This window comes from Cloeon dipterum, chromosome 3 (assembly GCF_949628265.1).
Source record: "Cloeon dipterum chromosome 3, ieCloDipt1.1, whole genome shotgun sequence".
Classification (NCBI taxonomy): Eukaryota; Metazoa; Arthropoda; class Insecta; order Ephemeroptera; family Baetidae; genus Cloeon; species Cloeon dipterum.
Window position 1 is genome coordinate 33,864,225 of NC_088788.1, and position 23,580 is coordinate 33,887,804.

At 40.3% G+C, this 23,580-nt stretch overlaps 1 protein-coding gene across 2 annotated transcripts in view; it reads left to right on the forward strand.

Annotated features, from left to right (window-relative positions):
• Positions 1-23,580, forward strand: part of LOC135940092 (kinesin-like protein CG14535) — a 197,807-nt gene that overhangs the window by 97,173 nt on the left and 77,054 nt on the right. Inside the window, exon 1 of one of the 2 annotated variants that reach the window (XM_065484828.1) lies at positions 7,058-7,189. The exons of the other annotated variant lie outside the window; for it this stretch is intronic. Within the exon in view, the coding sequence (XP_065340900.1) occupies positions 7,155-7,189 (35 nt within the window). The 5' untranslated portion in view covers positions 7,058-7,154. Of the gene's footprint in view, positions 1-7,057; positions 7,190-23,580 lie in introns of those variants that run through there. 2 annotated transcript variants of the gene reach the window in all.

Here is a 23,580-nt window from a genome sequence, read left to right on the forward strand (position 1 = left end):
CGAGAATTACCAAGAGCTGCTATTTTTCATATATATGTTGAATTATTTTCCTCTTTTTGGAGTTGGCATTAATGAAAGCTTTGCGAGTTCATAATTGCGAAAATAATAAATTAAAGCTAGAGGCGCCTCAAAATTTGTACGCTGCTTTTTTAGCTTCAAACGATCACGCCACACGGAACAATTTTTAATTAACTCTTTGCTGTTTTTAAAAAGCAAAGTTAGAAAAATCTAATTTAAAAAAAATATTTTACTTTTCTCTTGCCAGCTCAATTCAAATTTTGAGTTCGTAGCAATGACTAGACGCCACCCCTAAAAAGTCATATCTTTACTTTGAGATTTACATTTAGTGTCGTCATGAAAAATGCCTTGGAAAATTTTGCTCCTGCAGATTCCGCAGTGGCAGTGGTGAAATTTGATATATGTGGTGAGATTTATCGGAATTTTCCGTCGGATTTACCGGTTTTTCCGACCGCGGAAAGGATGGCGAGGCAGAACCTTAGCTGAGCTGCCGCGTGTTTAAGAGGCTGGCTGGAGGATCGCACTTTCGTCTTCGCAAACAGCACTTCTCGCGGGCAACATCTGGTGCCAACTGCCTCCGTCTGCCTCCGCTTCCCACCCCCGCCCCACCTCCAACCCTAATGGGCTGCCTCAAGCCGGCCGATATTGGCTCTTATACAAGCTTACAATGGCATTTTGCAGTGATTTTGTCCCGGAAGAAATTCTCCTGCGTTTTATTGAATTGTTTTGCCCAAAAACAACTACATTTTGTGCGTGCTTCCAAAAATAACGTTCAAACTAGCTGATAAAATCATTGCTTGAGGCTACAATACTTAGTATGGCCTCTTATTTTAAGAAGATAAAAATTTGTTTTCCTTTTTTCTCCCAAGAATAAATAAAGTATAAAATTTTCTTTCGGCACGTGCTACATTAATTAATTTTTTATGAAATTTCTATTCTTTGAAAAAACTCGGTAAAAAGAAACGCCTCTTGATAATAATGAAGTTAACTTAAGTGGTAGGTGGAAATTTAATAACAAGCCTGCTCGTTATGGAGACAGGGAGCTTTATATCTGAGCGACTTAAAAATCAAGCTTTTTTATGAGAGGATCTCATGCACCGCCCCCGGAGGCCACTCGTTTTAATTACCAAGCGCCTAGGAATGGCCTCATTAACTTCAAATTAAGTTGCTCTTTTTTCGTCGGAGGAAATTCTCCAGCTCTCGAGCGAGCGAGCAAGCAGTGCTTGCACACAATTCCTCCATTAAACAAGCCAGGGAGCAGAAGTTGCCCTCGGGCATTTCGCATTTCGTCATTCAGAGTCAAAGGTCAAGTTTGCAAAACGAAGTTACACTCTAACAATTAAAGGCGGAAAGAATCGGCCGAGAAACAGCGCAGACAAAGCGGAGCAGCGCGGCTTGACCCCGCGGCTGTTTTCCGCCGCTCGAACACAAAGGGCGTGCTGCCGCTGCTTAGTTTTCCGCCCCTTGGTTTTGGCCCAAGAGTGGTGACCATGCCGAGTGATATATTTGACCTAGCCCCTGCTTCACGTCTGGCCCCAACCCCTGGCCAGCCAGCCAGCCGGCAATATTTCTCCCACTTTGCTGAAACAATTGTCTGCCGAGGCCGACCGGCCGGACGCTGAGAGCATTTTTATGGACGCATTAATGGAAATTATCAATTTTTGTCATGATCCACGAGACGGCTCAATCTTCATCAAGCTGAAAATCCGCAGCAAATGCCCTGTGACGTTGTTATTAAATCCATATAGCCGCTGCGGGGGCTGAAACAGGGACTAACTTGGACTTAGGCCTTACATGCTGTATACGGTTATGTGTTTTATTTCAATGTAAAATAGAGGCGGAACGTATCATATCAGAATAAAAACTACAATTAATATCAGAATTGAAGGCCAATTTTTCGGACTCACCCATTCAAATTAAAAATGGTTCATAAAATCATTTTGAAGATAGACATGTATTTACTCGATTTGCATGCCATGGAATTCACTATTTGTTCTGTGCAACTCAGATGTACCATTATGAACCTCAGGAGATTTGTAAATGTAGATTTTGTGGAGAACAGTGTGAAAAATACCATATTTTGAAATGTGTAGTAAAAAGAATTAGTTTAAGAACAGCAGCGAAGACTTGTAAGAATTGATTGTATAGGATTAGCGTCGCACGCATATATGCGTTTAATAATAAATTCATTCATTCAAAATCATTTTGAATATGCTTTTGTTTTTAATTTGCTATTGTAACAAAATAAAAATAATTCAAGTTTTCAACAACTTCTGCAAAAAGCTTAAAACTCTCATAAATTCATTAAAAACGATATAATACACACCATTTTTATAGTTTTATACGTTTCCTACGATTAATTTTTATTAACAAATATTTCACAAAATTGTGTTTCCTAAGAAATAAGTTGAAATTCAAAATATTTTCTGCACTTTAAATTTTTGTGACTCAATGCAAAATTTCAAATCTATCTGATTTACACAAAATTAATAAGACGTAACAAATATAAGTTTAAGTTGAGTTAAAATATTTCAGATTTATTTAAATCATGTAGTCAAAATCACAATAGTGATTCATGGGGAGTATAGCATAATAATACATTTACTCACAAAGCCATACATATAACATTGATCCTTTGAAAAGAGATGGACCGAAAAATATTAATTACATTTATCCAGCTTCCAAGCTTGCCAATCAAAAAGAGATTAAAGCGAGAACAGCACGAAGCTGGTGCAATTTGCATTCGAGAGCGCATTTTGGTTGATGAATTTCTCCTCGGGAAGAATTAATAAAAGAACTACTGCGAGGGGAAGTTTTGTGCTGCACTTGGGGCGCGCGTAAGAAAAAGAAACGAGCCGGAGCGGGCAGAGAGGGTGGCTTTCGCCGACCGACCGGCCGGCCGGCCAAATGGGAGGAAGCACTTATCGCAATACATTTTATTTGCGAGCGTCCCTCATACAGGGATCGAGAATTAAGTGCGGAAAAGAGAGTAGAAAGTGGCCGGATTTTTTATTCGCCCCTCGCCTCCGCGCCTTGTTGGTTGGTCACAGTTAGTTAGCCGCACTTTTTTCATGCAATCAGGCAATGGGGCGGATTGAATTTATGGCCGACGACAAATTGAATTTATTACCCCCGCCAGTCTAATCGCGGAAATTCGAGCAAACAACGTTTCTTCTAAAGCGGCGCTGCGTTTAGTGGTGAGCAGCCGGCGTAATTAGTCAAAAACGTTCTCCGGCCGTGCTGTGGACCAGATCGTCGCGTCGGAAACTTTGTTTGCGCCTTTCTTTGATGGCCTTTTCCCAAATTAACTGTTTTAAAAATTTAGAGGAGTTGCTCAGCGTAAATATCTTTTTACCTTATTGGAGGAATATTCAGCAGTTCTCTCACCATTCAAAAATCCTCATCTTTGAAATTAAAAATATTTAAATTCAAACAATAATTTAACTTAAACATTATAGTTCAGCAAGCAAAATTAAAGCATAATTGTATATTATGGGATGATGCAAATACAGGGCGTGATGATTTATTAATTATATTAATAAAATATCTAACAAGAGCATGAAAGTAATCTGAAAGAGCAAAATTTTAAAATTTTAATTCTCGATGCACTTTTAAAATTGGAATCAAAATTTTGAAATTTTTTTTTTTTATTTTAACTGTCTGAAGATTCATTATCCACATTGAATTGAGACATCTGGTGTGATTTAGAAATATGTTTCTCTGCTCCTTGGCCTAGTTAAACTTTTGCAATACGCTCCTCATTAACCTAAAAATATTGCGACACGCGCATTCATTCAAAACGTGATTCGCAACTCTCGACTGCTCGCGTCAAAAGAGGAAATACCAAGTACCTCTGTAAGAAAGCAAACAGTCTTGGTGAGCTGAGGACAAAAGCACCCTCTTCGCATTTTTCCCGGTTTGTCCGTAATGCGGAATTAATTAAAAAAGAAAACAAGCTTAGAGCAGAATGAGGGCGTCTTAATTAAACGCCTTGCCAGAGTCAAGTGCTTTTTCTCCGGCAAGAATCGCTGCCTAGGTATTTGCGCTTGCTCTGATTGCGCTCTCAGAAATCGGCTCACCCCTTTTTGTCTGTCGTGGCCGACAGGGTGTGAGGGCTGAGAGAGATCAGAAATTCCTGTAGGGTCATTATTATTGCACCCTCGGAAGAGTGAGTGCCGCCCTTGTAGTCAACCACTCGCGTTTTTGCCAAAACAGTTCAATTGTCATTGAAATCTATTGGAAAAGTTATCTCATTAGTATGGAAATTCCTGAAATGCAAATCGAATTCACGGCCTCTGGAGCTGCGTGGCGAGCGGCACTTTTGAATAAGTCAAATGTCGACCACCCTGCAGGGGTGGCATAGCTGAAGGATTTGAAAAGCGCTGCCGTCCTCCTCGAAAACAGCTTCCAACTGCTCGCCTCCAATTGAGACCCGCAATCAAGATGTTGGAATTATTTAAGCCAAAAGCCGCCACCAACGAAGCGCCCTGATAAAATCCTCTCATCAAAAGCATGCGATCTACAGGTTTGCCGAAAGACGGAATTCGCCTTATTTGCATATTATCGCCCGCCAAAAGTGAGTTGCGCTAGGAGATGAAGAAAAAAAAATCAAGCCCAGATATTTGCACCATTTGCCCTGTGAAACCGACATTTCACGTTTGGTGGGGACATCAAAGTGGTGGTTTCGGCTTCTGACTAATTTGTGGGCCAAGACAAACAAAGCCGCTGATAGCCCCCGCCCTCCTTGAGAGTGTCCTTTTTGCGAAAGCCGCCCTTCAAAGGATTCTTGCGGCGCATTCAACGTTGAAATTGCAAAGTCGGCCCGGCGAATATGTGTGTGTGACAGCCATATCGGGGTGGGCGCATTAGCCAAATGCGTGCAGCCCGCCGCCGTCGCTGCCGCCGAGGGCCATGCGAACGAGGCAGCGGCCAAACAGAGTTTTATCTCTCGGACGGCTGCGGCCCTCATCATCATACTTGTCTAATATTGCGCGCCGGATTTTCGACCGTCACTCACGGCTGCAGTCGTTGTCTGCGGGCCCTTAAGTTTTGGGTTGTGGATATGAGCCTGGCAGCTAATATTTAAATTTTTATTGACAAAATAAAATTGTTTTAAAATAATTTTATAATATATATTTTACCACAAAGCAACATAATTTATTTATCTTGTCAAAATTTACTTTTTTATTCTTAAATATACGTAAGTTTTAATTAATATTTTAGTGTTTAGTTTATTATGGCCTGATTTTTACATTTTAGGAAATAATACATATAATCAAATTGTAGTATTATTGAACGTATGAATAATTGATGCCACTGAAATAATTGATGGAAATTTTATAAAAGAAAATAGGTTGCTATGTATTTGTAGATTTGCAATGGAGAATTAGCAGAGAAATGTAAATTATGAAAATGATTGATTTATTCACTTTTAAAACTCCGGCGGGAAACGACAAAATTGCTCAACGTGCATCCACTAACAGCTGCTCAAATTTCGGTACTACTAACGTTGGATTTAAAAAAAAAATAATGAATAATATGTAAATCAATCATTTTCATAATTTACATGTCTCCGCTAATTCTACAATACAATGTTACACTAACATAATGAAATGGATCGATACAGGGTGAAAATTAAAAATTATTTTGTTGAATGCAATAGCAGTTGGTGGATTAACAATTTGTTCTACAATTTACAATAATTAAAAAAGGACCTTCCTAACTGTTAAAATTAAAATTTTCTCCAAAATTTACAGCGCTTGAACACATTTTCTTGGCAAATTTCGATTCCTCTCGTCGAGATCTGTCCAACAGCGTATGAAACCTTTAAAGGAAAATCTTTGTTGTGAAATAAAATAAAATTTCAAGTTGGGAGACAGTTCTCACCATTTAAAGAGCATAATAACTTTGCAGCCACCTTTTTTTTTTAAAAAAATTACGGTACTGCTTATGTCAATTTTGGCTTCAACTGAATCCTAAGGGGTTCATGTATTGGCAACAACGATTTTGCAGAAACAATCCTCTTTAAATCAGCAATGCTCAAGAAGTACGAGCATCAAAATGGGCAAGAAGTGAGTGTGAGTGCATTTAAGATCAGTTGATAACGAATGTGTCGTGGCATTTTCAAAGAAATGCTGTGAATATATTTAAAAATGCCAATGCTAACACAACAACTGCAGAAAGTATTTTTTCTAGACGAAATGCGGTGTTTTTGCCTGGCTTTAATTCTTCACAAGATAGATGGAGATGATTATATTCCAGTACCCATGGCTGCACATCTTGAATAATTAACCCAGGAGCTGGATTGTTTTGCTGTATAATTACTGCGCAGCTCCTTTGACAGCGTGTAATTTGAGAGATGAACTCTTTGATTTTAATTATACAAGCACATGTTGTAAATGAGCCATAACTGTTCACTTAACTTTGTCAAGATCAAGTGAAATCTTGTCTTCAGATGAAACATCTGTTTCTACGGATTTGCCACATTAACCGCATCTCCCATCTAACTCGAAATAACACTGATAGTCATAGGTTTTTTGAATTGCTAAAATATTTTCTATTCTTGTGTTGCAGGTAAGACCGCATGGCAACCTTTTGTGTCTGGGGAAAAAATTCAACCAAGGTAGGGTTGAATAAAAACTCCGCATCCTTTGAAGTGAAAATAAGCTGTGAATAATTGCTTAATGAATACGTAAACTGAAACTCTGCTTCGTCGGAGCGCACGTATACTGCAAATAAACCTTTAAATAATTGATCACGCCCGAGCAGGCCGAGTGTATTGGCGAGCAATGCACACGACAATTCAATGCACGCGGGAAGGCTGGGGAAACCAATCAAAGAGCCGATTAATAATCGTCTTTGGCAGAGTGCATGCGGTGCCATTATACATGCTACAATTCGCAAGGTGCACTGCAGTCGGTGAATGTGTGGAGAGAGCGAGCGAGAAAACTAACTCATAAAGTTCACCATAACGGGGCGCGTGCTCCGCTCTGATCGATGATGGAGCGGGCGGGTTGGCGGGCGCGCGGCTCGCCGGCCGATCCCTCCGTTGGGTTCAGTATTCCTCAGTCAGGCCGCCGGTGCGGACACCCTCTCAGTGCTCCCTCCGACATGAACGCACCACGTGCCGTCTGATTATGGACATCAGGGAACCCCCGGACACGCCCACCAGGTAGGATGCGGGCTACCTTAATTATCAAGATTCGTAGTTATGTCTCGGTATTTTTTGCCATTATCATTTTTTAATATGTAAATTTAAATTAAATATTAAATATGTACATCATGTTCATTTGGTATTGGAAAGTGGTGTTAAAAATATTGTGAAAAATCCAAATGCATAATTAAAAACATTTTAATTTAAATTTTAATAACTTATACTGAATATTTATTATTTCTATTATTTTTTTCTAAACCCTATATATATTGTATGTTTTATAAATGTGTAAATTTTTGACGTTAAGATTATAGTAAATATTATTATTATTATTATTATAATGAAATTGGAAGGCCGGCTCTCATATGTAGGGTTAATATAACAGATTAAATAATCAACCCAATTCGAAATTAATCAAAAACCTACTCGCGCTGGAAATACGAATTTAGATAATAGTTCATGACTTTATTTAAAAACACTATTTAACAAAAATATTGTAAAAGATGTTTGGAATAGCGCGGCGTCAAAAAAAATAGGAATAGGGCTGTTGTAATAACTTTTTCCTTCCTTTCCTGTCTTTTTTTAATTTAAAAAAAAAATGATTGCCCACCCATTGAAATAATAACGAGCCGTATGGTGCTCTCTATTATCCAGTCAGAGTGGCGATAAGCGATCCGGAAACGAGCGATTTTCCGCACTGTGAGAGAAAAGAGTTTTACGAGGTCAAATTGGCGATTGTCTGTGCCGGTCGGTGGCAAGTTGTTATTTCGCGGTTGCGGCGCTGGAAATGCGAGAGCCGGGGCGGGGTTGGGCGCGTGCGGTGTCGGCGGTAATTAGCATACGGGAGCAGCCAGTTTTTGGCGCATTGGCAGCAGGGTCACGTCCTGGCAGGACGGGACGCGACCTGCGGCACCCCGACCGCCAAACAAACGTCAGCAGCGTGCCCGAGCGCTGCACGCAGCCAACGCCAAGTTTTAATTCAATCAAAACTCGCTCGCACTTCCCGCGGCTGCAATTGGCCCTTTTTAATCTCGCTGTCCGGCCGATGCGTCCCGAATTTTAATTTTTTTGCCCTGCGGCTGTTGCGATTTTTTGGGAAAAAACGGGATAAAAACTTTTTAATTGCATTACTATCAACTGGGTAAGTTTGGGGAATTCCCCTCTGCAAAGCATTGCGGCATGATTGCAGTGACAGATTTTTAAAAATTCAAGTAAATCCAGTTTCGTGTCGTTAATTTTTATTGCAAACTTTCAGCTTTTTGGGTTTTTACAAGAGTCAACTTCAACAAAAATTGTTTGACTCTCATACTAGAGTTGTTCGAGACTTTTTCTCCTTGAAAATTGCTCTTTATCATGATTCAGACGAATTACATTTGATAATTCCTTTTTGATTGTTTATTTAATCAAAAATTTGAGTATACAGTACAGTAAAAATATTAAAAAAACACGCACGTTTGGTGTTATTTTAAAAATGGACGTATTTTATGTTTAGATCTAAAATTTACCTTAAAATAGCGTTAATGAAAAGTGATGCAGAGAAAATATTGTTTTCGTTTATTTACAGATGAATTATCAACAGGGATAATTTTCAGATTTAGTTTCAAATGATCTTTATAATGGTTCTACAGGGCTATTTTGCCATTACATCCAGACAATAAAATTCAAATAGGAGCATAGTCCTTAAGGACAATAAGTGATACATAAGTTCAATATTTATTTAAAGATTAATTGATTAAGATTAATTTAAAATTTATTGATTAATTTTTACGGCTGTTAACCTGTTTTCAAGGCACGCACTGCAAATATTTGTACACAAAATAGAAACGTTTAATTTTCAAATCAATTATTGCTGTTCGATACTTAAAGCTGCCTACTCCATAAACAATTAATTTGTTTTCAAAGAAATTTACTCGAAACAGAATTAATGGTATTTTACAGACGCAGTATACGAGAGTCAAACAGGAAAGAGCAAGAATGAATTCATTAATTTTCCTAATGGCGCCTCCAGGCACAATCTAGGCATTTTTATCTTAAGAAATACTACTATACGCTCGAAATGCACAGCAGGATAGAAAGCACACACGTCAAACACATAGAGAGCTTTCAGGGAAAAATTTAAAGACGGTAATTAGCGCGTGAGAGGCGAGCGACTAGCACGATGTTTTGTTTTGTTTTTTCAGACGGTCGGTGCATTAATTTATTTTTAATTCGGGGTGTGGTGGCTTTGGACGCTCTCGGCGAACGAAAAGCTGTGCTCGAAACGAGATCAGTTCTCGTCCTCAAGCTGCAAGCGAATCTCGTCTCTGTTTGTGTGTGTTGTTGTGCAAAAGACTTAAACGCAGCAAGCGAGGCGGGCCTGGATTAGCCCCGAGTTCGTAAGAGCCGGCGAATGTTTAATCCGCGATGCGTGCCGTGTTTCGGTTTTTGCGCCGTGCGGCTCGTTTTCCTTCCGGTTGCTACGGGCAACCCTGATCCTTCTCAGGTCACCTGCCGGCAAACGCTCTCATATTTTCCTCCTCGATAAGGACATTTATTATTTATGCCCGGTGAACATCCATCTAGAGATGATTCGATCAAAACGGCCGACCAGAAAAAGGCCGTTACTTGGAAAACTGTTTTGGTCATTCTGTTTGGGATGATGAATTATTGTTATTACCCCTGCGCCGCCAACGCCGCCTCCAGACCACCTTGCGTTCTGTTTTTTCGTGAAATTGGTTCCATCTTGGACAGAAAGAAATACCTGTTAAAAGATAATAATTACAAAATTTTTGAATTTAAGATATTTAAAATTTTTAAATAAAAACTATGTAATATAATAGTTTTTTAGTTAACAATTAATTTAATTTGTACATAATATTAATGATAAAAATTATTAGTTTTCTTTTGTTGTAATCACGGAATGTATTTAAAATCCCATAGTTTTCAAATTTACTTGAATAGCTAAGTAGCAAAAACGATGAAATCGCTTTTGAAAGCCCCTTAGTGTTTGAAGCTACCAATATATTATGTTAATTATGTACTTACGATTTTAAAGCACCTCCGTTGAGATTTAGGACTCAGTCCTGCTGCTGTGCATGCAGCCTTTAATATTATTTATTTTGAAACTCTGGAAACAAAAATTGGTTCAGCCAATCGCCATAGAAACGGAATTTTTTTAAATAAAATGTTTTAGCTGACGTTCCCATCGCGATTAGCTGAACTAATTTTTGTTTCCAGTCCAACGAAATAAATTATTTCAAGCAAAGGATGAGCGCAGAATTGAGTCTTAAATCACAGCGGAAGTACATTAAAATCGGAAGCAAACCGCTGGCGCCATCAAGGCTATTGCAACGTTTTGTTTAAATTTGACGCGATTTGACGAAAAATATTGTTTTCAGTTTTTTTTTTCAAAGTTATTCTTTTAGAAATATTTATTATTTTTTCTTCCTTTTATAGCAGACGCAGATTAGCGTGGCATTTTAGAAGTCAAGAGTTGAGCTTGCAGTTTTTCCACGATCAATATGAAATTTTCCGCTCGATTTCCCACCGAAAAATCCTTTCTACGCGGGCTTGCAGAGTCACTCCTGCACATGATGCCTGCGCCAAAATGAGTAAAAAAATTAATCACCTGCCTGCACCCCTCGTATTTTCAGGCAGATTTTTGTTAGAAGTGATGCCGAGGAGGAAAACAAATTGCTCACTCATTTTGGTGGTTAAATATTAAGTTCGCCGCGTTTAATTTATAAAATGTTAGATTAGTGAAATTTTAATCTAAATTAATGATGAATAATTACTCATGAAAAGAGAGAAAGTCTTCGAGGAGAACTTTTAATTAGTGCGTGTGCGTGCAAAAAAATCTGGAGAGGGCCGAGATGAGATAAGGGAGCAAGTTTATTCTATTATTTTTAGCGCGCAGCTCGGTGGTAATTCAGTTTACGAGCACCTCCTTAATTATGCCTCTCGTCACTTTTTGTGCGTCGGTAGGTGGGCGTGCGAAAGTTGATTACCAACTACTCCCGCGCGCGTCCGCCGTCCGCCCCCTCGCCGGGAACACGGGGGTAAAGGATTTTTGGCGTGAAAAACGGGTCGTCGCTCGCTCTGGCCGCAATCGATTGATTGCCAATATATTTCATGGATGTTCGCATCCAATTTTACGTTATCTTGAGATTCAGGATGTGGCCCATCTGGCCGACGTGACTTGGGAATACAAAAGCGGCTCCGCACGCGTTTTGTGATGTATAATATTGCAATAGGGGGAAGCGAGCGGCGGCCGGAGCTGCAGCCGCAGAATTTCTTGCTCGCGCTGCTTTGTATGTACGCAGGTCGTTGGTGCGGATGCTGCGGTGCACCCTTACGGCTCAGCTTTCTTTCTTTCTTGCCATTGCACCATCACGACTGCGGCGAAAGGTGCTTGTGACCGGCACCAAACTTATGGCCCCAACTGCAGGAACAGTTCGTGTGGATAACTCTGGATCATTTGACCTGAGCACTCCAAGCACCCACGATATGTTGTTCCATCTTGACACAATTTAAATCTTTGAGAAAAGTGTAAAAATATATTAATGAAATTTGTTCAATCCCATTGCTAACTAAGTGAAAATTTAAAGAGAAAATAATTGAAGTAAATATTTATGTTCTCTTTTTAGGCTTGTGAATACTGAAAAAGGAGTTTTTTCACCAGGTAAATGAGTAAATCTTTATTTTCTGAACATTGCTTAACTCAGTTATTAAAATATCATAAAAAGTAGTCTCAGAAAAGAGATTTGTTAGTGTAATAATTTCAGACCTGTGCTTGTTTTGTTTTCAAGAAATTCGACTTCAAATTTTGGTAAAAATAAAAATAATTCCTTGTATTCTGAAGAGCAAATTTCAGCAGCTTTATTAATGCAAATCTCACACACTATTCGACTTTTCTCGACATTCCCTGCAATTTAAACTAGTTTATTTTTTAATTGTGGAAAAAATATTAGATTTTAAAAGCGACTCACTAAATTTTACTTACAGCAATGTTTAGGAGACAAATTAAGTATTTTAAATCCTTAGCAGTCTTTCAATACCTGCTGAAAGGTCGGAATTGCCTGCATTTGCCATTTTATCGAAGAGCTAGTTTGTCGATTGTAATCTATTGTTAATCGTGGTGTGTAACAAAAACAACAATGGTCATTGTGCGATGAGAGCATTTTGCGCCTCTGCTACCGCTGCGGAAGAGTGAGCGAGTTTATTTATATAATCTCCACCGGTTGATGGATCAATATAGGGGAGAGTCGAGCACATGCAGTTTTATTTAGTTGGGCAGTGCAAAGTGAGTGTACGAGCGATTTTTCCTGTTCCGCCGCGTACGGCCAACACCAGGACCGTCGTTCATACATGTGCGGTAGTGAGGGAGTTTGTTTTGTTCTGTTTTTTTGGCATCGAATAAAGCGAATAAAGAGCGCTTTTATTGCACGCGCGTTTTGTGGCGGTGAGCGAGTTTTATTGTGTGGCAAAATTTTCAGATGGGTGGGAAAAATGAGGTGCCACCGCGTAGGCAATCAGATTGTGGCGATTTTTAGCGGTTTCCGTTGGGAAATGAACGCTAATGACTTTATTTTATTTGAAATGCGGGAAATAATGCTGTTTGATTGAGCCGCTTGACGTTGAGCTCATAATCCTCGCGATTAGGACAGTTTGGGCTTTCCCGTTTTGACCATTCAACGGCTGGATTTTAGCCTAGATTATTTGTATTTCCGTACAACTACAGCTTTTAACTAAAAGCAGCTAGAATTAACTATTGTATTCCTTTCGAAATACTCCATATTATATGACATGTATTTTAAATTTTTTCGATTTTTAAAGTCACGGTTAAAAGATTAAGCCGCTTGAAAAAATATTTCACATAGTTTTAGACACCTGTAGGTCACCTAAATGGGTAACTTTCAGGTATTTCCTTTCAAGGGAGGCATGCACACGCCTCCAAATTTGTTTCATGTAGTTCATGGGCTTTTTCGCATTTTTTTTTTAAATCAATCATGTAGATACCCCTTTTTAGCGTCCGTTGTATCGGACAGGGCCCTTGATTGGCAGTGGCTTGATGCGCCAAACAAAGCAGTCCGTCGGTACTGGCTTGAAAAAATGCGGGCTCAAAAGTGAGAGCTGGCAGGCCGGGATCAAAAAGCGGCGCCGCTGATGATAAAGCCCGGCGCGCATAGAGTGAAATCGGGTGCGTATTTAATCAAATACCAGCGTTGGTTAGCCCACATTTGCGCCACAATCAATCAAGCGGATCGTTCGTTCGTTCGTTCGCAGCGATAGCACCTGCTTAGCGTGATCGAGTTATAAGGCTGCTCATTCTGCCGCGCGCTAAACTGCTTATTAAGCGGTGGTGCAATCTTTGAAGACTCCCCAGAGGAGGAGCAAGAAGAAGAAGAGGAAGCTCTCTAACTCATCTCAGCAATAAGGCGGCGATATTAAGCAAAGTGCCGTAATTAGGATCGCGTTATGCGCCTTTAATAATATCCTGGCTGCCTGGAAACGGCTTGCGGCCCCGTTTTAAATTAATTCTCCGCTCGCGGCTAAAAATGTATACACACGCACATACGCGCTGGCTGCTTTAATTTCACTTCTCTCTCTTTCTCATTCGAGTGCATTGCGGGCTCGGCTTTTTCTTGCGTATTTATTGCAACAGAGAAGCAGATGTGCCATAAGTTAGAAAGCTATGTGCTTTCCACTCTCATTTTTGCTGCAAAACAAACTTTGCATCTAACTCTTTCGCGTTTATTAAACGTTACGGCGCAAGCAGGCTGTTGCTTTTCACGCAATATGCGGAAACAAAGTTGTAAAAGCTACAATAGACAACGATTTCAAACCAAATGAAGTGTTGCTTTATAAATCGATGAAACAAATTGATAATTTCCTACTAGTTATGCAATTTGCCGAACACGTGTAAGGCGCGGTGCCTAATCTCAAAGGGGCTTTCACAGGCCAGCGTGAATAAGGCAAAAGGAGTCGGTCGGGTCTTTTAATTCGTCTATCCATTAATCATGGTAGAACAAATCGAGAAAAGAAAGAAGAAGGCAAAGTTCCAGCCGGTGTCCGTGATTAGGCCGTGCCACCGCCTTATTCTTCTCCGCGCCACGTACACGCTGCCTGGCTGAAATTCAAACAATCCGGGAAAGCTGCAGCGGCTCCAAATCACCTTCATTAAGGGGGCTGATACGCGTCTTTTTTCCCGTTCGCCGCCGGAATAATGTCATTGTTTGAGTTAGCAGCAGCTAACGAGCAGACGCGCTGAATAAATTTCTAAAGTTAGGCAGGCCAATTAAAGATTCACGCACCGCCGCCGCTGTTTCTTCCCGAACGTGTATGCCATGCCGTCTGTTATCAGGCCGAGACATCGGCGCCCCGCCGGCAATCGCACTAATCCCTGCGCGTGCATATGAGCAGCGCAAAGAGCAAGAGAGAGCAGCTATCACGGGCTGATCGGGGTGTTAATTATTATTCGCGGGCGTCTACATTGCGTGCGAGACGCACGTGCCACACGACCAGCCAGTTTGGCTAGTTTGTGTTTTGTTGTGGACACGCAGGAATTTGATGAAATGTGTGGAATTCAGTCGTTCTGGTAAACAGGATTAAGAAGGGCCTGTTGGCCTAGAATAACAATGAGAAGGAATTTCTGGGGGTGAGAGACTCCTTGACAATGCAGGTGTTATTTTATGCGATTAAAAATCACGACTTTTTAAAAATATTTTGTTTCTACATTTGATTAAAAAAGAGCATTAAAGGCCAACAATTAAGAATGTTTTGCATAGTTGATTAAGTTTTTGAGATGTGCAAATGATAAATTTGATTAAATTAATTTTATATATGTATTATTTCAAGTAAAGGTAAAGCGAGGATTTTTCACAAATTTTATGCTTAGCTTCACTGAGATTTTGCCCAATATTTTATTGGAAATTTTAATATTCAGTTGGTAAATGCGGACGATGGATAGACTCGGGAAATTTAGTCGATTAATTTCAATCCCATACTCTGTAGAAGGCAACTGATGACGTAATTAAATTTATTATAAACTTTGAAAATTAAAAAAGCGTCCTGAAATTTTATTTTCCAAAACTAAATCGATTTTATTGACAAATACAATACTCTATCGCTTGAATGTGGACAAACAATTATTTTTAATTTTCCCTCCAGCAATCATGATTTACGCTTGAGAAATTCATGAAAATTATTTAAAAAAAGGGTATGAAAAAAATATTAAAGCGGAAGAAATGCAATGCGAAAATCCTATATTAAAATGCTTCAATTTCCCATTGCAGTCCCCAATTTCCTCATGAAGGACGTTATAATGAGCAAAATCCTATTTACCCGGCCGCTACCCTAAGTCCCGTCTTCTTTTTGTTCCGACGGGCGGGCACACACTGGCCGCACGTCAGCTTTTTGATATAAATTTCATTTCGTTCTCCAACATTTGTCGAGAAGGCAGCAGCAGCAGCACACACACACACACACACAATAGACAGACAGATAGATGAGCCAGCGCCACCAGAACAAACAGACACTTTTTTCTCTCTATCCCTCCGCCTTGGCCGAAAAAAGGCATCCTTTTGATGTTTCCATCTGGCGGCATCCCTGCTTAGGCTCGTGTCTTTTCATATCTTATAAATTTTCCACCCAATTACATGTCAATATCCCATCAATGTAATACCGCAACGGCCGTTTTCTCCCTGCTCGCTCGCTCCGCACTCGGTTTCATTGTGTGCCAACAACACACAAAAGGGGAAAATCAATAATTTTGTAACAAAAGGAGCGCACACCACGACTCACTCAACCGGCGGCTCTGTGTGCGTATTATTCTGAATAATGCATCGCCGAGTGGTGAGTTGGTATTAAAATTTCAAGCCCTCTTCGTCCGGCACAGATCACTCTCTCAGCAGTCACACGCGCGCCGTAATTCACTCACTCGCGCGATAACATCAAAGACGTTGCAAAAAGCACTCGCGCCTTGCAGAAGCTTTCGCTGAAAACACATGTATGAGCGTGCAAAAAGTGTTTTGTATCGGTTTCCGATTTGAAGCTGAAAAGCGGCCGCCGCGGGAAATGCACTCTTCAGCCTTCAGTCGCCGCAAAGCGTTTTCCTTCCTCTCTTTCCCGCAATCGGCGAGTGCGCGAAAGGTGTCTGCACCCACTCGATCTGCATAAATTTGAGGCAAGTTTGCAAAGTGGACACGACTGAACGGGCGAAATGCGCTGTGACATTGGTTGGAAAGTGTGTAAAAGATGGTCTATTCTCACATTTACAGGTTTGTAGATTTGCAAATTATTTAAAATATAAATGTTAAAAATTTGTTTTTGCAATTTATAAAGTTTTAATCTTTTATAAAGATATTAATCATTTTAACTCTACAATCAATGATTTTTTTAATTTAATTCAAAAATTTCATTTTAAAGAAAAGAGTCGCTTTTTATAATACCAGTACAGAACTTAATTTTGTTTTAAAAAAATACATAAAATCACACCGCAGACACTAATAATATCAGAATAGTTACCTAGCTTGTCACCAATGTGAGGGGGGTTTTATTGAAATGGAGATATAATGCGTCTTAATTCCTTTCGTCTGTCATTTATTTTTGAGTGTAGAAATTAGAATAATTTGGACCCGTGTGTATCCGGGTCGAAAGTTATTAAAAATACATCGCAGTATATAGCTTCTGTTATACGCATGACATAATTTCCCGGCTGGAGAGCGAGTAAGCGACATGACCATTGCGTTCGGAGGTTGATCGGTCAGTAAAAGGTGGCAGGTTGAGAAGCGCTTATCATACAGTGATAGCGGCATCTCTAGGTTTGAGATTGATACAAACTAGTTTACGCCAGCATGTGCGGGAACCGCTACACCAGCATTTATGGAAATCACAGTTTCTACATCATCAATATCAGTGCCTAAAAATTATCAAAAATAAAAATTCAAAACAAACTTAATTTGGCAACTCTCTTGAGCTCTTGGGCCCTGATCCACAAGGGAAAGAAGACAACTCTCGCTTTAATTTCCAATGAACGTTCAAAAGCTCCGACCGAGGCATGCCTGCAGTAATTATCTATCCGTTGCCGTGTGCTTAATGCTACTATTCGGATGGCGTATTTCCCGGCCAGCAGCTGTACGCGCCAACTCCCTCGACATTTCAGGCCGGAATTGAGCGCGCGAGAGAGAAAGACAGAGTAGCAGAAGATACCCTAATAATGACAAATGATTGTCGAAATCTCTGCGCGCAGCAGCTCGCCCGGCAAAGACGGAACTAAATTGAATTAGCGGCAAAAACAATTTGACGAGCGCGCTGATTTACAAGTGAGTACGTGGCCTGCAAGCTAAAATACGCCGCCATTCGTGACTCTGGCGTCTTAATTAAGTTGTGCCGCCGTCACCGCGCTCGACGGCGCGGATACAAAGGGTTCCGCCGCGCCTGGCTATTTATTTTGCACACTGCTTCGCCGAATCGTTCGTTTTGCAATTTGTTCCGTCGAGGGAATGAACATTAATGAATCTGACTCTTAGTGGTTAACGAACGGCTTATTTTATTAACTTCAAACTAGATCACAAAAGAAGTAAATTTTAATGGTTGCAAATAAAAAATAAATAAAATGCAGCAAAATCTATCAGGCAAAAAAGATAAATCCAAATCAATGCAAATTTAAATACTCAATTTAATGGACTTACCGTCGAAATATTTTTAAATCCTGTGTTAAAAAACGATTATTTTAATTACTTCTTTAATTTTAAAAACATTTATATCTGTTTTTCCCAATGGGAAATTGTTTGTAACCATCAGAAATTTTGACTGAGCATAGAAAAATAGTGTTTGAAGCCGCCAATAGATGGTGCCAGCGGTTAATTTGGATTTAATTCACTTAATTCTGCTGCGATTTAAGACTCAATCATGCTTCTACGCATTCCACACACTTAAAATTATTATTTATTTTGACTCGCTGAAAACAAAAATTAGTCTAGCCAAGACCCGTAGAAATATCAGTATTTTTTATTTCTAAATATTGTTTTGTATGTTTCTACGGCGATTGGCGGAACTAATTTTGATTTTCAGAACATCAAAAGATATCATTTAAAGGGCTGAATGCACAGCAGCAGGATTGGGTGTTAAATTGCACCGGAAAGTGCCTTAAAATCTGATGTGTACGGTGTTGCCATCTTTTGGCGGCTTTCACAATTGGTGGATTTAATAAAATAATTGTTAATATATTTAAAAAAAATTCTTCACTTACTTTAGGGATGAAACCGACAGTGTACAAGTTCTCAGCAAGCGCTTGAAGAAACGAATTAACAGACACCGCTACACTACTCCCCCCCCCCTCCTTCTCAACCCTTTGCCGGCATTCTCCTTGACAGCGTGGCGCAGAAGTTGGCAATTTCACGAATGGCCAACAGACAGAAAAACTAACTCTTTGCCCTTCTAATTTCTCGTCGAGGTGTTTCCCGGAGCGGCAGCCGCTGCTATTGCTGCACCCTTTTTGCCAGAGATTCCGTCGGTGAATGCACCCCTGAAACCGCACCTCGCTGTTTACTTCATAAATCTTTGGTCGCGCGGAGGAGAAAAACCCTTGCCGCTTGCCGGCACTCCTTCCTTCTCATTTCTTGGCGCACGCGACACCTTTCACTGCAACTTTTTTGCCGCCAAAACACGAGAAACGAATCTCGTGCTTTTGTAAGAGGCTTGTATCCTTGTGTTTAAAGTTCTTAAGCACGAGAGTCGTTCCGTCTGCAAATGTTGTGAGTAAGATTAATGTTAATTTAGCCAAACTGCACCCAAGACGTGTGTACATGAAGAGTTCGTGCGCTAAAACAGTGGACCTAAATGGACTTTATGCAAAGAGGAGGCATTTCTTGCGGTACTTGCGAATGGAGTGCAAGCTCTAATTTTGAGAGTTAGTAATGTGACGACGGGTTAAAATAAATATATTTTTTTATCAATGAATTTCGGCAAAAAAAGAAGAATTTCTACAGTTTCACAAAAAGGTTTCCAGGAAATTTAATCAAGCTGCAAAGAATTTTGCTCTTTTTTACGATGGGCAGAAGTTCTCATTTTTTGCTCCCTTGTTGGGAATTACGCAAAAGTATAGATAAGACCCTGGGCGAAATTTTACGTGCAACATGAGAGATAAGAATGAGATGGCGAAAAAGAACTGAGAGCTCTGTCACGCATAAAAAGTGTCATAAATTTTTTAACTTTATATCAATCTCATGCCTCATTAATGTTGGCGAGTGGCTTGTCGGCTCGGCCGGGCGGAACAGGGGTGGATGCTGGTTTAGCTCGTGAAATTTTTACAGCCGGTAATCGATGGATGCAGCGGGCGCTGCAAGAAAAAGGAGCTGAATGCTCGTAAACTGTCCACTAATTAAGCCCGAGCCATGGCTGTTATTACTCGGCGGTTGTAATATAAAACGAGCCGTTTTATCATCGCCCGAGTTGTAAACCACGGGGCCCGATTCGCAGCCCCCCAAAGTGAAAATGGCCGCCGACCGGCGCTCGCCGCCTATTTTATACGAAATATACTGTGTGCGTAATGAGACTTTTGGAACTGCCAGATGAAAAGATTAAAAGGCGGTTTCGACGGGATTGCGCCCGAAAAATGAAAAAGCGGGTAAGAGGCTTTGCACGCAAGCTGCGTTTTCCTGGACCCATTTTACCGGAACTTATTTCGTCTGACTTTTTGGCAAAAGTTGCTCCTTTTTTGGAAGTCACAAATGAACCAGAAAAATTTTAAGAACCGGAAACTCGAAATAAAGATTACTCTATTGTAATTCAACAGTTGCGAAAGCCTTTTAATGCTTGAAACCGCAAATAGATGGCACCAGCGGTTACTTTCGATTTTAATGCACTTCCACTGCCATTCAAGATTAAATTCTGCTCTTTAAATGATTGCTTTTGATGTGCTGAAAATAAAAAAAAACAGTCCAGCCAGTCACCGTAAAAACGTCGGGAACGATTTTTTAATTTAAAATATTGCTATTCACGTTTCTACGGCAATAGGCTGAACCGATTTTGGTTTTTAGCACTTCAAAAGAAATCATTTTAAAGGCTGATTGCATAGCAGCAGGATTGGGTCCTAAATCGCAGCATAAGTGAATTCCATACTTCTGCACTCTCGGTGCCATAGGTGAAGGCTGTGAATTGATTTGTATCAATCAACTATTTTTTTGCCATTAATAAAAGAAAACCTCTGCTTTTCAACTTAAATAGCAATAAAAACAAAAACACAATAAAAATAGATCGCTCCGATTTCGGCTGCATTACATTCCCTCTCTTTGGCATCTCAACAGGTATACAAATAATTTTAAAGTGGACTAACCCACCACAAAGAAAATAAAATTTTATTAATAATGAATACATCGTTTGAACCGTCAAGACATAACAACTGCAAATTTGTGTGAAGATATAAACAAGTCTCATCCAAAGTTGCATCTCGATGCGACTTCTTCCTTGAATTACTAATAGGAAACAGGCTGCCGCGTTTGTAGCACACAAATCACTCGTGCTGGGCAAGGAGTCGATCTGACGTTTAAAAATGACGCGTGCCTCCAGAGTGGGCTGCTTTTTTGCTTTGCTCCCTGCGCGCTTACAGTCAGTGGCAACATCTGGAGGCGATGAAGTCACCTGTCTGACAGTATTAATACTTTGCACCCAACAGCTACACATTATAAATCACCAAGTCGCAAACAACAAACAAGGCGCGCGCAATCGTCGTGTCTGCTTGCCCTGGCTGCTGGCGCATGAAAAAAAGCGGAAAAATGCTGCCGGCCGCGGCTCTCGGCACGCGTTTTGACGGAAAATCGAAGCGGACACGGCTCGCAAAGCAAACACCCACATTTTGGCGGCAAAGGCTGCTTGCCGGCGAGGGCTTTATGCGGCGCTAATTGGCCGGCGATGGCGCACATACGCGCAGCGCGTGTAATTATTCTCTTTGCGCCGGCTGTCGGCACCGACGGGATCGCGGGTCGTTGTGCGCACTCAAGACTTCAAAGCACAAGTGCGTATGTTCGCTATTCTCTATAGTTGCAACTTTAAAATAATGATGTCCGCTCGCTCTTTCAGCGAATGCGAGCCGAAGTTGTTAAACGCTCTCTCGCAAAAGGTGAAAGTGAAGAGAGGCTTTCGTTGCTTTGATGGATTATTTTTTGGAGAGCACTCTCTCGCCCTACCTCTTTCACTCTCTGTCTCTGAAACTGCTTTTCAGCCTCCACTGTCGTCAACGAATATAATGCGATCAAGCAATGCCATACTCGTTCAACTGCACTTAAAGACGGTTTTGCAAAACAGTCCCAATTTACATGTGAATTTTCAAGAATGATCCTGTAGTAAAATTGCATTCATGTGGAGTTTATGATTCTTTTACCTTTGTTAAGATATAGATTTTGCAAAAATTCTTTCATTTTTTAAGCATATATGATATTCAATTTCATCAATTTGTCGATTTTTTGGCTTTGAATCATAAACTGGACGATTTTGATTTTATTTAGTTTCAATTCGGTTTTTTTAAATGTAACAAGTTCAAATTCCCCTTTTGAAGCCTATCCCATATTGACATTTGGGAGTATAATTTAACCCTGGGTATTTAAAAAATATTTATTTACTCTCGCGACTAAAAGGTACGAGTTAAAATGGGATGTTTTAGTTTACACTCAAAAATTCCATGCATATTTCGAACAAAGGAACTTTTTATATGTAACTAAATTGCAACAACTTCTAATTTAATTTCCTTTATTTGCATTACACAGCGGTACAAAAATCGAAGCTTCTCCATTTCTGTCCGCGCATTTACAAATGAGTCTTAAACAACAAAATAATTAATAACAATAAAGAAGAAACATAGTGTTAACATTTCGTTATGTTTGTGTAACAAGCGAGTGTGTGTGTTTTGCTAAATTTGATGCTCTGAAATTGAGATATTCATCATAAGTATAAAATTTGTTAGCATAAACAAAATTCTTTAACTGCTTTTCGTATTCGTCTAACTGCTGCTCGCCCCGAATCTGCTCAGGAAGTTTATTATACAAATTTAGCATGTAAATTTTTGGATTTCGAGAAGCCGCCGCTGACACCTGGGAGGGCACAAAATAATTATCTCTTGAGCGAGTGTTGTATCCGTGCACCTCCCTAACTAGCTGAAAATAGTGATGATGACGACGCACAAATTTGCAACATTGCAATAGAAATATGGAAAAGACAGGCAACAAATCAAACTTCTCGAACCATGGTTTCGCTGACTCAAGCGGCACAGGAGAGCGCCAATAACGAACTCCAGCCATCGCCCGAATGAGACGCTTCTGCGCAACAAACACTTCCTGACGTACTTTGGGGCATGAACCCCAAAAAATCACAGCATACTGGAGATGGGAGTACGCGAAAGCATAGTACACATTAAGCACTTGTTTGAAATCAACAATTTTTAAAAGCGAAGTCACCATAAACGTCGCTGAGTGCAGCTTTTCAACGACGTACTCTCCATGACGCTTCCAGGAAAAATCAACTAATATTATTGACAGCTATTTTACAAAATTTCACTACCCATTTCAATTGATACATGAAATTTTTTAAATTAACTAGATAAAATATCTGATTCGTCATTATCATGATTGTGTTGAACCTCGATCGTGACGATTAAATAGTCATTTTAATTTTATCTGATTTTAATAGCACTTCAGTTATGATCATTATTTCAGTCCTTCCATGCAGCGTCTCCCTTTTCCGCAGATTGTTTTTGTACGGCCTGCGGAGGCTGGAGGAACGGATAATAAAATCAATATCACCTCATTGTTCGCTTCCGCCCGTTTTTTTCACTCCTCCTGCCGAAAGGTGTAAACAATAGGAAGTGAGCAAGAAAAATAATAAGTCTCTTCACTCGCACACACTCACGCGAACAATGAGAAATACCCACACTCACACACGTTATTATTTTCGCACGCGTGGCAGATCCGCCCGTAATTGAGAGATTTATGTGGGGAGACGCCGCGGCTCCAAGGAGTGAAAAGAGCAAACTCTGCACGCATCGACAGCGCATAATGGAAATTATGTGGTGATAATTATTGCGAAAACGCGATTTTCCGATAAAATTTGCCGGCACAAAGAGCCTTTTGTGGCACGGGGGGAGCAGAGCAGCTTTTTGCAATTATGAAAATGGATTTTATTTGGAGCCGAGCAAAAGACAGCCTGTTTGAAGAGCCCTCCGCTCTCGCCATTTCAGCTTTATTTTACAACCAAATGTGCCTCAAATGAATTTGCCGCCCCGAAATGTGTCACGAAGGCAGGGAAGCGGATTCGCGAGAGCATGTGATTCGCAACGTCGTCCACGCACGCGGCAACCGACTAATTCCACCTGTTGGGGGCGGCGGCGAGGGGTGTGCGGGGGCGGCCTCTCCATGGCAACCCTTTAGGGTCGCGATCAT